The following is a 15,221-nucleotide window of genomic DNA, read 5'->3' as shown; positions in this document are numbered from 1 at the left end:
AAACCCTCCTAAAATTATATAATTAGAAATCATACAAAACATCAAATCCAAGTGCAGGCAAAGGTTGAGCAATGGTTTTTAAGAAATTTGCTATTTTCCCAAGGAAAACAGTGTTGACAGAGTCTGACTGCTGTGTGACTGGTACTACATTAAAATAATATATTGACAAGATAAGAGGCACCTTAATCAGTTTGTCTGCACCCTGTTCCAAAAAGGCATTTGATAGTCTAAGATATACTCTGGCCAGTGGTCAATTCAACTACTAGCTCCTGAGGTGAAAACTCAGACAACTTCAGCCATTGAAATTAGTAGAAATAACACCTCAGTCTTCATAATATTGCTAACATTTTATTGCTATCAGTTTGCATTTGATATGTTATAAGTATCACAATCAACTAACATTGATAATAGCTAAACTATCTTTCCCCAAACAATTCAAACTCAATTTAATCTAAAAAAGCTTACCATATTATGTCTAACAGCAGTGAGTTTTGAAAGCATAAGAAAACCATCTTTAAATTTAGTATTCGTAATAATTGCATATGGTAGGTTTTATAAATGCTACTACTTAACATCTGTAATTAAATAAATTAGCCATATCTGAAAAAGAACCCTAAACCAGTGGCGTTTTACTTGTTTGGGAATCAAGTGTGCTACTTTGCGTATAATATTAGTGTCAATGGTTCTTGACAATACAAGTCTTTGAGTATTAACATGTGAAAACCTGACATGATCACTCAATCATTTTCAGGGTTTTGATTTGACTACAATAATAATAAAGAATTGAACCATAATATTTGCAGTAGTTTTGTAAATGATAACAGGTCAGATCTGCAAAATTTCCACATAACACCATTTGTTTTGTATCCAACGTGCTACATTATTCATCTTTAAAACATAATAACAGCAAAAACTAATATGTATAACAATAGTTTTGAAATAAATTTTAAATCAATTTAATAATAACATTATTATTTGCTCCTTATTGCTCATAAACTAACTTGATAATAAATATTGACAAAAATCAACAAATCAAGCATAAACATCCTACAAACTAAAGTAAAATAATATAAAGATGGAATCAATATTGCTTGGATGCACAAGAATCATGTTGAACAAGAACAGATGGCATGTATAAAGTGTAAAATGATTTTAAAAAAGGAAATGTTTTTTTTAAATCCCTCTACCCAGTAAAAATAATAACACAAAATGAGCTGTTTTGGTTACAATACAAAGTGAATATCTGGCCTGAACATCTAGTATCATAAAGTAATCATTTACATCTTCCTAGCATTCACAGTGACGAGAAAAACCCACACTTCTGATAGGCTTCACCATGATACTGGCTGTTCATCTTGTGTTCAAATTTAAACCTAGGACTTGTATGTTAAATTGTTGGGGATACCTTATTTATTGTAATCAGAAAAACAACCTTTGTAATTCCTCTGCAAACAACACAGATGATTAACCCGTGGTTGCAAACTATTATAGTGCTAAATGACTTGCTGTAATTACTGATCTTCAACTGTCTTGTGCCGGTGACAGCTAGAATATATGACAGTTGAGTCAATTTCAGGTGATATTGGATCTCAAGTTCTCTGTTTTGTTTCTAAAGAACCAGGGGATGAGAAAGCCTAATGCACAATATAAATGATGATTGTTTCATTTGTACACTTTAAGGCAGAACACTTAATTAAACAAAAATAAATCCCAATAATATCTTATACCTAAACAAAAACATGCAATCCCCTCTTTTTACATAACACTGATCACAATAATAAAAACCTTAACAAATATTATTTCTGGTGTAAGCATTCCCCTTCAATGGATTTAACTGATTGGCAAAAGTTATAATGGAATGCCACCATAATTCAATCAAAATATACCTGAATTTCATACAATTTGAATGAAGTATACAATAAATGTAAAATCTGATTTTACTTGTTATAAAATATCAACATAAACATGGCTATTTCATGTATTTGGAATGCAATTAATAATAACTAAATTCAATAATATATGATAGATTCATTATTAGAATTAGTTAAAAATGAAGAAATAAAACTAATATGATATACAGATATAAGGAGAGTGGTGTCAAATACCAAACTGAAGAAAGACAAGGCTGTTAAAATTTAATACCATCATAAAAAACCAAACTGATGTATAAATTGAATTGGGATTGAAGGAGTATTTTATAATAAGTAACACTTTTTCCACCCCAGTAAAATAATTTTAAGCCACTGGTGAAATTATAGTAAATCTTATTGCAAGGCCTATACTTCATTAATGAAATGATATTACCACTACAAATTAGTGCAATACAACGAAGACACCTCTGATAAAAATCACAAGTAAATAAAGATGGAAACAGTGATCACATACAGAATAAATCTTTTCGTGATTTATGTACAGAGTTACTTTGCACAGGTTCTAATTTTTAACCCTATATAATATAATATTAAACAACATGTAAAAATTCCAAGTCCAAAAATGAGGGGACTCCTTAATAAGTGAGTAAAAGCATCAGACAGTTCTGAAAGCTGTCCCATCAAAGAAATAGAACCTCCATTACATACAATCGTACCTTGCAAAATGCGCATGCAAAAGCACTTAGGTAAGCAAACATTGTAAACAAACAACCCAAAAAGTAGAGTTGCACAAAGGTATTCACCTAAACATAAACCCCCTCAAAAATAACTTTTCCAAAAAACAAAATAATAATAATAAACAAAGCAAAATTTAGTACTTCTTTTATCAAATGGCATCAGTAAACAAGGCATCCTCTGGTTATTACTTCAGATGAGCTTTCTGTCATGGAAATCTGTGGAAGACTTAGTGCGGTGATAGGAAGGTCAATCAGAAAGGACAGCTTCCAACTCCTCCAAACCTTAAAACAAACAGGTTCCAGATGAGTATAATATAACTTTTTCCCAGACAGACAAAACAAAATGTTATATATGTAATCTGGCATTTTAAATTAAAAAAAATTAATCATCTGATAAACTGAAGAATGTTTTCCTTATGGCAATGCATACCTTTTCTATTGTGTTTTACCATCAACATTACTGAAGATGCTGCAGGAATGGACTGGAAAATACAAGAATCTGATCTTAAGAAAATGTAAGACTGAAAAAATAAGTGCTAACATAACTTGTTAGTCATTTCAAATATTAATAATGATTAATTAAAATTATTTTCACTTTCCTTTACAAATGACATTACATGACATTATCACAGACAGAAAATATATCACCTTGAAAAGTTGTGCTGTCTTCACATAGGACATTCGGTCTAAAATGAAAGGATATGTACTGATAAATCAATACATCTGAATGATTCCAAACAAAATTTCTTTAAGTTAACATCAATGATTAACATAACATGATAACAGCAGAATAGAAAGAAATGTTCCAAGATCAACTGGCAACTTTACTTAACCACATATTTGAAGCACCAGCAGAAAAACAAACTGCATCAGTATATTTCTGGAACACAAAACAAAAGGGCTGGGAGACACCACTGGTCTTCAAAAATGAAACTTTGAAGAACTTTCACTTATTTGCTTTAACACCACTCAGTTGCAAAGTTTGAGAATTACCTATCTTCATATTATTGACCATAATAATCTGGTCTCCTCTGTACAGGACACCATCACAGGGCCCACCTGGCAGGATGCCAGTGACATAGGACCCTGTCTCTGTGGAGCCTACAAGACTGAACCCAAACCCCTGATCACCCTTAAACAACTCAACCATTCTTGGCTCTGAGGGGAGATACATCTGAAATAGTTAGGATAAATAAATCACTGTCTATAAACCTAAAAAAACGGTACAAAAATGGGCATGACAATAATCTTTCTTGCGCAGCAAAATTCATCAAATACTAAATGAACATCTGTACTTAAATTCCTTAAAACAGACCACAAACGTACCACTTTAAATCACCTTACTTAATTGCATTTTCATTCAAAGGGGCATTTTCTTATTATCTTACATGCAAGACACTAGTTCAGTGACTTAAAATCTAAAATAATAATTTGTGCTTTAATTAAAACACCAAAGACTGCAGTCTTAACAAACATTTTGAAGCACCAGTTTTTGAAGGCCAGTGATTCATAAACTAAGCAAACAGAAAAAATATCTGGAAAAAAAAACAAAAAAATATGTGTGACTGTATATTATTTGAAACTGAACCCTGGGCATTACCTTGCTCCTGGAATGATCTTTAGAACGATGACTTGGAGAATAGAATCCTTCATCCTCTTGTCTTTCCTCTCTGACATGTTTCTGTGTACTCTGAGTGCTGCCTGTCTTGACATCTGTGGGGCTGGCAAGTTCAGTGGCAGAGGAGGCCAACAACCGATTCAGGATGCCAACTTCATAAAAAAAATTGGGAATATTACAGCAAATGTTGCTTTCAACCATTAATCAAGAAATTAACATTTATTTTAAGATATTATATAAGAAAGAGACAAATACCTAACAGCAAAGCATATCAACCAAGGCAGTAAAATTTGCTTTTAAAAAAGTTACACAGGCATTTGTGGGTTATTCCAACAATTTTTAGTGCACAGTATAAGATTCATTTTATGATTAATATATATAAGTCAGCTGGGGCATGTAAAAGGATTTACACAATCATAAAAACTCATGACTCATCATTTAAAAAGAAACACTTTTTTCACAAAGCAGATGTCAATATTTTATTAAACAAAAGTTATTAATACCTGATTCACCCCCAGAAACCTGAGCACCCAGATCTCTGTAATCTTCCCATCGCAGACGTCGATCTTCAGGAATGACAGAGTTGACAGGATCACTACCACTAGCAGCATGGGCACTAAATCCAACATTAGCCTTGTTCCAAGTTACCTTTCTAATGTCTCCATCATAACTGCCATCCAGATGATTGTCAGACGAATAGTAATCTTCATCCTTGAAGTAAACTGTATCATCATCATGTGTAACATAGTCTTCACTGGAAAGTCTACTGTCATGGTCACTGTGAGTATTGCTTGATCTTAACCCAGATCTTGTGTGCGACTTTTTGGTACTCCTGTGACCCATGGAAAGTACAGGAGAATCCATATGACTGTGTCCATTTCTGTTCATAGAGATATCAGGCAAACTAGTTGCAGCGTCCAAAACCCTGGCCCCAAATGGACTACCATACTCTTGGTGGACACTGCTCTGCTGTCCAGGGTGTGGCAAGGTGGCTGAATTCAAAGTGTTTGCTCTTAAATGCCCATTTTGTCTTTTGTTTGCTACACTAGTGTGGGAGTGTCCATATACATGCCCACTATCATGGGAGTCACTTATTGCAGGTCTTGGGGTTTGTAATGTTAAGTGCACCTCCTGTTCCTGTGGAGGCAGCACATCAATTGTAGGTTGGAAGAACTCAGACACACTCCCTGGGGGTGTACTGAATGGAGACACGCCCACATCCCTGTGGCTCTGAGCAGGAGAGGTAACACTACCTTCTAATGAAATAGACTGCCCATGATCCTGTCGTACCCTTGGCTGAATTTTCAACATACCAAAAATTTCTTCCAGATTTGGGGGTGGAGGTGGAGGAGCTGCCTCCTGGATTGTCTAAAGAAAAAAAAAACAATAACAGAAGTTAATCAGCTGAGTGAATTAGAAAATGATATACTGACCCTGATTTTAATATGCAGACCAGGAATTAAAGGCCTTTCTGAATGTGACAGCATAATCACATAATCATGTGACCTATGATGCAACTGTAAGGGATATTTGCATTTTTGAGAACCATTAATGGGATTGATACAGGGTTTCCAATCACTTGTTTTGGCCATTAACATGACATGATATGATAAAGAGTTTTTAAAATAGTTTATAAATTATATTTTGACAATTTTTTCATTATAAAAAAAAGTTTATTGAACTTTGGTGCACTTTCTTTATCAATCAGATATAAACTGAGATAAAACTACATTATACAAAAAATGATGAAATATACACAATTCTTTGTTGGTGTAGTGAATGTACAACAACCTCAGTGCTGAATAATGCACAAAACATCCTTTGTAATAAAAGTGTTCAATATTCAACTTTGAAATATTAATTTTAGGTATTTTTTCAGAAACTAAGCGTAGATCACAACCCAGAAAATGTCTAAGCTACGTATAAGATGAACATCTCTACATGTCTAACTGCTAAACACTGTACCCCCCCCCCCCCCCCCCCCCCCCCCCCCCCCCTTATGACAATTTAACGTGTTAGCTTAATAAAGAGCGGGGACTGTAGCGTGAACTGTATATAGTTAGTAGTTCAATGACAGTTAATACGTGTGCATGTGCATGTTGTTTCTCAATGCATCTGTGTGGTAGTCATTTGACAGTGAGTGTGTGGCTGAGTGTGTGGATGTTGATAATTAGCTGTTTGGTTATACAATGCCACAATGTATTCCCTTATAGTGTGTTTTCTTTAGGTTATCCTAGACTATTAAGCGTCTTTACACATGGGTCACATTATGCTAGACCCTGGTATATCACAGTAGAATGCAGGTTTATAATTATATATATATGTATATATATATATATATATATATATACCAGCATATGTATTTATACACTTCTTTTCACTTTTAGAGCCGTATGAAGGACACGATAAACCCGATAAAGGTAGTCTCCTGTAATTGTCAAGGCCTGGGCACCCCGGAGAAGAGAAGAGATGTCCTAAATTTTTATAGAACTAAAAACTACCATATTTTGTGTTTGCAAGACACGCATTTTAGCACAGAAGATGAGAAACGAGCAGTTTTAGAATGGGGTTACAAGGGTTACTTTAACTCCTTTTCTACAAATGCCCGAGGGGTGGCCATTCTAATTAATAATAACTTCGAGTTTGAATTTTTTAAAGAACAAAAAACAAATGATGGCAATCTCTTAGCGTTGGATATTGGTATAAACAAAGTCCGATTTACTTTAATTAACATATATGGTCCTAATAGAGATAGCCCTGATTTCTACGAACAAATACGACAAACTATTGTCGATTTTAATAATGAAAACTTTATCATCTGTGGAGATTTTAATCTCGTTTTAGACCCGGTGCTAGATTCAAGCAATTACCGTCATGTAAATAACCCCAGAGCAAGGAAGAAAGTAATTGAAATAATGAATGATCTTGATATAATTGACTTTTTCAGAGTATTGTATCCAGGAGAAAGAAGGTTTACGTGGAGAAGAAGGAATCCGTTGAGGCAAGCTAGGCTCGATTTTTTCTTGATTGCCGATAACCTACAAAATTCTGTAAACAACATTTCTATAAATGCAGGTTACCGTTCTGACCACTCATCAATAATACTAGAACTAAAATTAAATAAATTCATCAAAGGCAGGGGGACTTGGATCTTTAATAATACTCTCTTAAATGACGTGGAATATGTAACTAAAATTAAGGAAACGATATTAAAAGTTAAGAGACAGTATACAATCCCCGTATATAATTTGGAACATATAGAGGACATTCCGAACAGGTCTATTACCTTCATAATTGATGACTCGCTATTTTTTGAAACTCTTTTAATGGAAATTAGAGGCGCGACTATATCATATTCCTCTTACAGAAATAAGCAATCCTGTAAACTCGAAAATGATTTGGAAAACTCAATAAATGAACTAGAAACTAATCCTCAATTCCAAGACATTTCAGATCTATTGGAAGCAAAAAAGACAGAATTGAAAAACATAAGACAGAAGAAACTAAAAGGTATCCTTTTGCGAGCAAAAGCAAGGTGGGTGGAAGAAGGTGAGAAGCCGACAAAATACTTCTGTTTTCTAGAATCTAGACATTACGTGAACAAAACTATACAAAATCTAGAACTGCAAGACGGTACTGTTATTTTTGATCAAAAGGAAATACTTAATGAAGCTAAATTATTTTATGAGCGTCTGTATTCCTCAAAAAAAGAATTTGTAGAAAAAACTGATCTTCGAGTCCTTCTTGACCAATTTAACGTGCCTAAATTAAATGATACCGAAAAAGAACTGCTACAGGGAGAAATCTCCAAGACAGAACTTCTTACAGTCCTAAAGAAAATGAAGAATAACAAATCTCCGGGTTCCGACGGTTTTACAACTGAGTTTTACAAATTTTTTTGGTCAGATTTGAAAGAATTTATGGTCAGAACGGTAAATGAAGTATTTCGTAAAGAAAGGTTACCAACTAGCCAGAAACTCGGCATTATTACTTGTATCCCGAAAGGGGACAAGAATAGAAAATTTTTACAAAATTGGCGACCTATAACATTATTAAATGTATTTTATAAACTAATATCCGGATGTATAGCTGAACGAATGAAAACTGTATTAGACAAACTAATTTCCCCTTCTCAAACTGGGTTTTTAGCTGGCCGCTATATAGGAGAAAACACACGGTTGATATATGACCTAATGCACATCACAGAAAAACGAAATATTCCAGGCTTGCTTGTTTTGATTGATTTTGAAAAGGCTTTCGATTCGGTTGACTGGGATTTTATAATTAATGTACTGGATTTCTTTAATTTTGGTGACGCAATTAAAAAATGGTTTGGGATATTAAATTTTGACTGCAGCGCCTCCATTAGTCAGTGCGGTCATTTATCCGAGTACTTCAGAATCTCGAGAGGATGCCGTCAGGGTGACCCCCTCTCCCCGTACATTTTTATTTTATGTGCTGAAATACTTTCGTTATTGATCAAGAATAATAGTGATATTACTGGTATAAAGATAGAGAATACAGAATTTAGAATATCACAATATGCTGACGACACTACCCTCATTCTCAACGGCAGCAGACTCTCATTTCTTGCAGCATTTAATACACTTGATTTCTTTTCAAAAATATCAGGTTTGGCGATAAATAAGAGTAAGACTAAACTAATTTGGATTGGCGCAAAAAAGTTTAGCAAGGAGGTGTTTCACCATGTAAGATGGAAGATGAATTGGGTTTATGACAGTTTTAATTTGTTAGGTATTGAATTTACATTGAATTTGCAGGATATGATAAAAACTAATTTTGAACAATACATCGTAAAAATTAAAAGAATGTTGCAACAATGGGAAAGGAGACCTTTGACGCCCATTGGCAAAATCACTGTACTGAAAACCCTGGTTGTACCCATGTTAAACCACCTATTCATTTCCCTTCCCAATCCAGATGAAACATACATGAAATTACTAAACACAATGTTCTTTCAATTTATATGGGGCAAAAAGACGGAAAAAGTGAAAAGGAGTGTAATAACTGGTAATTATGAACAAGGTGGTCTTAAGATGCTAGATTTATTTGACTTTATTGCTTCTCTTAAATGTACTTGGATTAGAAGAATTTATCAGACAGACAACATATATGCTCCACTTCTCCAAGCTATTTTTGATCGAGATGTAATAAGTTATATATTTACTTTTGGGAATGCATATCTAGACAAGCTTATTAAGGATTGTAGTAACTGTTTTTGGAAAGATGTTCTGGTTTCCTGGAAATTGGTGTTAACACGCTTACTAGAAAGAAAAAGTATAATATCTGTGGAGCCGATTTGGTATAATGATAATTTTAAGATTGGGGGCAAGCCTGTGTTTATAAGAAAATGGTTTAACAAAGGCGTCAAAATTGTTAGCGATTTTCTTGAAAATAACAGAATTTTAACAAAGGAAGAATTTGAACAAAAATTTAGCCTACAAAACTGTTGTGCGCTCACATTTTATGGTATACGAAACTCTATTAAGCACAGGCTTATGAATAAAACGCATAACGATGTTCTTGAGATCACCTCTCACCCTTTTTTGCCTCAAGCAATAGAGCTTCTTATCAAACATAGTAAAGGCTGTAGAGACTTTTATCAAACTCTCTACAAGCCAGCTACACGAATGACAAATGAAAAAAAATGGAACACAAAGTCAAATTTTGATGTACATTGGAAAGATGTCTATAAGAACTGTTTCGAAACAACAAAGAACACCAAACTGCAGTGGTTCCAATACCGCATAATACATAGGCTCCTGCCTGTTAAATCATATTTAAAAACTATAGGGATTGAAAACGATGACGTCTGTTCTCTTTGTGGTGTTGCAAGGGAAGACATTTCGCATACTTTCTTCCAATGCGCGTATAGTAAAAAAATTTGGGAAGAACTGAAAGCTTACATCTTTAACAGAACGAATAAAAACATTACCTTTAATGAAAAATGCATCATTTTCGGCTATCCAACAAACCCAAACAGCCCAATTAATTTTGTTATTCTTTGTACGAAATTTTATATTTACAAAAGTTTCAAAAAGAAAGAATGTATGCGTCTTTCTTCACTCATAAATTACATAAAGGATCAATTTATAATAGAAAAATTCAATGCATTAAAAAAGCTAAATTTAACAAACTTTGAAAAAAAATGGGAAAATTGGTCAGACATGTTTGAATTTAATTAGCTTCAGCAAACTAATATTTTGCACTTTTTGCTTGTTTAATAATATGTTGTAGTTATGGATGAATACATTGTGGTATCGATCTTTATTATTATTATTATTATTATTATTATTATTATTATTATTATTATTACACCTATTGTTCATGAGATTATAAACTTGTATTCGTGTGTGTGAGAGAGAGAGTGTGTGTAAGAGAGAGAGTGAGTATGCAGTGTGCATTTACCATACTTGGGTATATGTACTTTCTTATACTGAAATTTTTCAAAAAAAAAAAAAAAAAAACACTGTACCCCTTCATAGTCCTCATAGATGTCCACCAGAGCACTGAACAGCTGTGTCTTGAGCACCCTCAGCATGGACACCACTGCCAGCCTGTGGTGGGCATCAGCAGGGGTCCTGAGCTCTTCTGCCAACCATTCCAGAACTTCAATGGCTCTTCTGACATCTGAAATCCAGAAGATGGGTGCTGGGTCAATCCAAGCCAAGACATCCAGGTCATCTACCACTACATCACAGAATTCTCAAAAATATATATACCAAAGCAAGAATAAGACCTAATACCTATTAAAAAGCCTTGTAAATCTTTTTTAAAAAGTTATAGCTGTTTGAAGTACCCCTTTACAGAAAGATGCTAAAAATGGCATGTTTCTAGACCATCTTTGGAGCTTCATGAAATTGCCTTGCACTGAAAGACATTTGCCATTTTTTGAATTAGTACTCATTAATATGCATATTCCACATGTGAACAAAACACATGTATATGCATGTGCAATGAAGATTCAAAGGCTGACAAGCTTCATTTGCAACAGTGACTTTCTCACAGTTATGTGCACAAAATGTTATGACTTATCAAATAACAATCAGATCACTACAAAAATATACACTGTCACACATATTTAAATATCAAACATCATCTGATTTGCATTTTGTAATGGGGAACTCCATACTTGTGTATTACAAAATTTTCAACTAATTTCAATACTTTTTTCTTATTCTTTTTTCTAGGGCTGGCTGTTTGGCTGTCTGTGCAGCAAAGATATGTAGAGAATTCCTTGCAGTGGGTACCAGCAGGTGTCATTTCACGCTGTCCATAAAGATTATGTGATATGATATATGCTAAGGCAGTTCATTTAATAGATGACAAATTCTTAGGGGGGTCAATGAGATGAGAGGGGAGGTGTCATTTAACTAAGTTTAATATTATAACAGTACTAAGCCATACATGGTAAAAAGGTCTTCTTTTTCTGAAAATGACCCCCCCCCCCCCCCCACCTAAAATTGCTGGCAAGCAACAGGCATATTTACTGTATTAATTCACTCGCGAGTTTTATTTGAATGCATTGTTTTAATTCCAACAAGTATTTTATTTGTTTTACTTCCAATTCTCATAAAGGTTACTGCATATGTTGTTTTGAGAGTAAGAAATGTTTTGAATCATTCAGGCATGTAGAAATGCAGTAGAGGCAAATATTTGCTGAATGATGTTGTTACTGTGTATAAGTTGTGTGGACCTATTTGAGAACTGATGCTTGAAATATTTTGTGCACTTCAGAAGGGTGAGTTTGAATGACTGCTGGCCCTTTTGGGCCAATTCATCCCCAAGTTTTATCAAAATTATTTGATTCAGCATGACTGCATTTAAAACATAAAATAGTACCAGACTGATAAAAAATCTCTTTTATGTACATGTACATGTTCCTTTGTAGCGCGAAAATTCATGCGTTATCACTCCTACTGATGATTCTGATATGTACTGGCATGGACATAGGTATCTTATTAAATTCAAATATCCAACTGTTTTTCCCATTATGGTAGACTTGTGGTACTATTTAGTCTTTTTATGCAGTTTTTGGATTAAGTGACTACTAGTAATCAAGGTAATGCCTGTTAGAGGGTGTATTGATCGAGGAAATGGTGATTTTGTGAAGACTAAGAGAACACAAGTGCATTGCTTTACCTATATTTTTCATGCTTTAGCACATATATAACATATCAAAAAACGTAAACAGGGGTGCTAAAGCAAAAATTCCTGTGCTACATTCTATAGCCTACAGGCAACTACACGTACATGTATTAACCCAAAAAGGAACTTTCGGATGATGTTAACATTACCCCACACAATTTAATTACTACAGGGATAATTATCTTACCATTCTTTGTAAAAGGCATAAAGATACAATGATGCAGTAAAATAATGCGTCTGTCTGGCAATATCACGTCCCTTCTTCAACTCATAGCTAAAACTTCTGCACCACAGACCTATGTTTGAAAAACAAAACAACTGGCATCGATGTACAATGCTAGCACAAGATGGGCTTCTTAAATATAGTTCCCACATTGACCGTAAGCATCCCCTCACTAGGTATGCAGTTTTAACACAGTCTAAAAGCAGAATAAATTTTGAATATCAGTTACATTCTTTTTGTTCCTCGGTAACTGCATTATCCACTCAGCGAATCAGTTTTGATACTGTAGTTGACCTGTTAGTATCTTTTTTCCTTTATATATTTAAAATTCATTTGAGTAAGATGAATATTTTGGTAATTATCAGTGTAAAGAAACCTGCTGGGCTCGTTGAACATTGTAATAGTTATTTAAGCCCTGATACTGGAATCTACCTGGATAAGGCTATTACCTGTATGTAAAGTAGGCCTATGCAACCCAAGTTAACCCAGGTGAGCTTTAACCAAAATCTGACCACTGCTCTACCCGTGTAGCTTTTGGTTATAGCCGCAGTTATGCAAATGAATCAATACTACAAATGAATCAATACTACAAGTCAAATAAATGTGATTGGTTTATCTGTCCCTGCATAACCTCTGCAACGCAGCATTTACTTAACCATGATTATTTGATATGTCATTATAAACTGTTGCATAACCATTGCGTTAGGTCATCTTACACGTCTAGTACCTTCAGGTACCGTAGCGTACCTCAGAATATTTTGTTTCTAATCAATGACCCCCACTTGGCAAAATGATGCAACAGTTTTGAATGTTTTGATAAGGAATATGTAATTAAGGTCCACTGACCGCTAGTACATGTGGTTTATTACAAATTTATACTTCAATTTTGTTTGCTGTTTTAGAGGTCCTTGATATAAGAAGAGGGTAGGCCTACCAGTCACGAAGTCTGTCAACTTTTTTACTTTTGCACTTAAGTCCACTTTCTAACATTTTTTAGTTTTTCAGCTGGTTTTACGTTTTAATCTCATCATAAAATTCCGTTTTCACAGCGTTTTAAGTTAGGGCTATGTCTTAACATGTAATTATCCTTTACATTAGGTCTATTAATTTTAGTGTCTCACTTTCAATCGATTTTTTCTAAGGTCTTAGATTCTCTTTATTTTTATGAAAACAGCAATGAAATGCATGTTAAGTGCGGTTTTAAAATTATTATTATTATTATTATTATTATTATTATTATTAAAAACTAGAATTCTTTTAGTAAATTGTCGAACTATTATTTTTGAATAGAGACATTGATCAAGGTCAGTACATACATGTAACTGAATTTAGGGAAATATCGCTACTGGATTAACTGGTACGAGTTGGAGGTAGCTAATACTCCATAAGTAGGCCTACCTTATATATTTTATGCTATACTTAAAAGATAACATCTTAATTTCCTTTAAAGTCCCCATAAGTAAAACGATGTGCAAGTAATGCAGCATATACTCTGTAAAATAAGTTTATGTATCTGGCTTATTTCACAACGTACAGTATTAGTGCAAAGTCAGACCATCTTTAAAAAGTTCGTGAAATCGTCAGTGTCATTATTTGAGATATGTCAACAGAAATTAATAACAAAAAATTACAAAGAGATTTCTTTTATGTCAGCAACTACATATCGATCTTAATTTCCATTGTTGATCAATGATGAGCCCGACTGTCCCTTTATACTGTGACCTGTTGATATCTTTTTCCATTTATATATTTAGAATTCATTTGAGTAAGAAGAATATTTTGATATTCATCAGTGTAAAGAAACCTGCTGGGCTTGCTGAACATTGTAATAGTTTTTAAAGCCCTGATACTGGAATCTACCTGGATAAGGCTATTATCTAAAATAAACAACACAAGTTAACCCAGGTACGTGGTGAGCTCTAACCAAAATCTGACCACTGCACTACCCGTGTAGCTTTTGATTATAGCAACAGTTATGCAAATGAATCAATACTACAAGTCAAATAAATGTGATTGGCTTATCTGTCACTGCATAACCTCTGCAACGCAACATTTAATACTTTGATATGTCGTTATACACTGTTGTATAACCATTATCATAGGTCAACTAGTCCCTGCAGGTACCGAAGCGTACCTCAGAATATTTTGACCCCCACTTAGCAGAAATGATGCAACAGATTTGAATATTTTGATTAAAAAATGCACATGTACGGTACAAACTGTGCTTTTTATTACGCTCACGTTTTATTCTGTTGCAAAAAAGGCGTAACAAATACTGGGTACACCAAAGTTGATTTCTTTGCAAGGAATGCCAATGTCATATAGAAACACATTAGGGCTTCACGCCGATAATGCTGTATTTTTGTAAATGACATCAATCATCTTTTCGTTATCCACCAAGGTACATGTAAAACAACGTGAAATAAAGTCGTACCCTCTTGTCTAATTTAAAGCATTACAGTTTTTCGGGAAGTAGGCTATTAGACAACACTCTATAGTATTTCTTGAAAGGTGCATTTAAGCAAAGTTTTTGCCACAAACCCCGACCTAATGCCACGTAAATGTACCATATATTTACAAATCGCATAAGTTAAAAGAATACC

At 34.0% G+C, this 15,221-nt stretch overlaps 1 protein-coding gene across 1 annotated transcript; it reads right to left on the bottom strand.

The window, feature by feature from the left end:
* Nucleotides 1-332: 332 nt before the first annotated feature.
* Nucleotides 333-12,737, bottom strand: LOC106171195 (uncharacterized). Its single transcript, XM_087003090.1, has 8 exons — nucleotides 12,583-12,737; nucleotides 10,723-10,877; nucleotides 4,730-5,594; nucleotides 4,209-4,378; nucleotides 3,602-3,782; nucleotides 3,257-3,294; nucleotides 3,039-3,090; nucleotides 333-2,890 (listed from the first exon to the last, which is right to left on the bottom strand). The coding sequence occupies exons 1-8, from the start codon at nucleotides 12,599-12,601 to the stop codon at nucleotides 2,856-2,858; spliced, it is 1,515 nt and encodes a 504-aa protein (XP_086859216.1). The 5' UTR covers nucleotides 12,602-12,737; the 3' UTR covers nucleotides 333-2,855.
* Between the last annotated feature and the right edge of the window lie 2,484 nt (nucleotides 12,738-15,221).

The sequence above is a fragment of the Lingula anatina genome, chromosome 1 (genome assembly GCF_051362555.1).
Source record: "Lingula anatina isolate TDL-2025a chromosome 1, LinAna3.0, whole genome shotgun sequence".
NCBI classification, from domain to species: Eukaryota; Metazoa; Brachiopoda; class Lingulata; order Lingulida; family Lingulidae; genus Lingula; species Lingula anatina.
The sequence above is the reverse complement of the archived record's forward strand: the minus strand, read 5'-3'. Positions and strand labels throughout refer to the sequence as shown.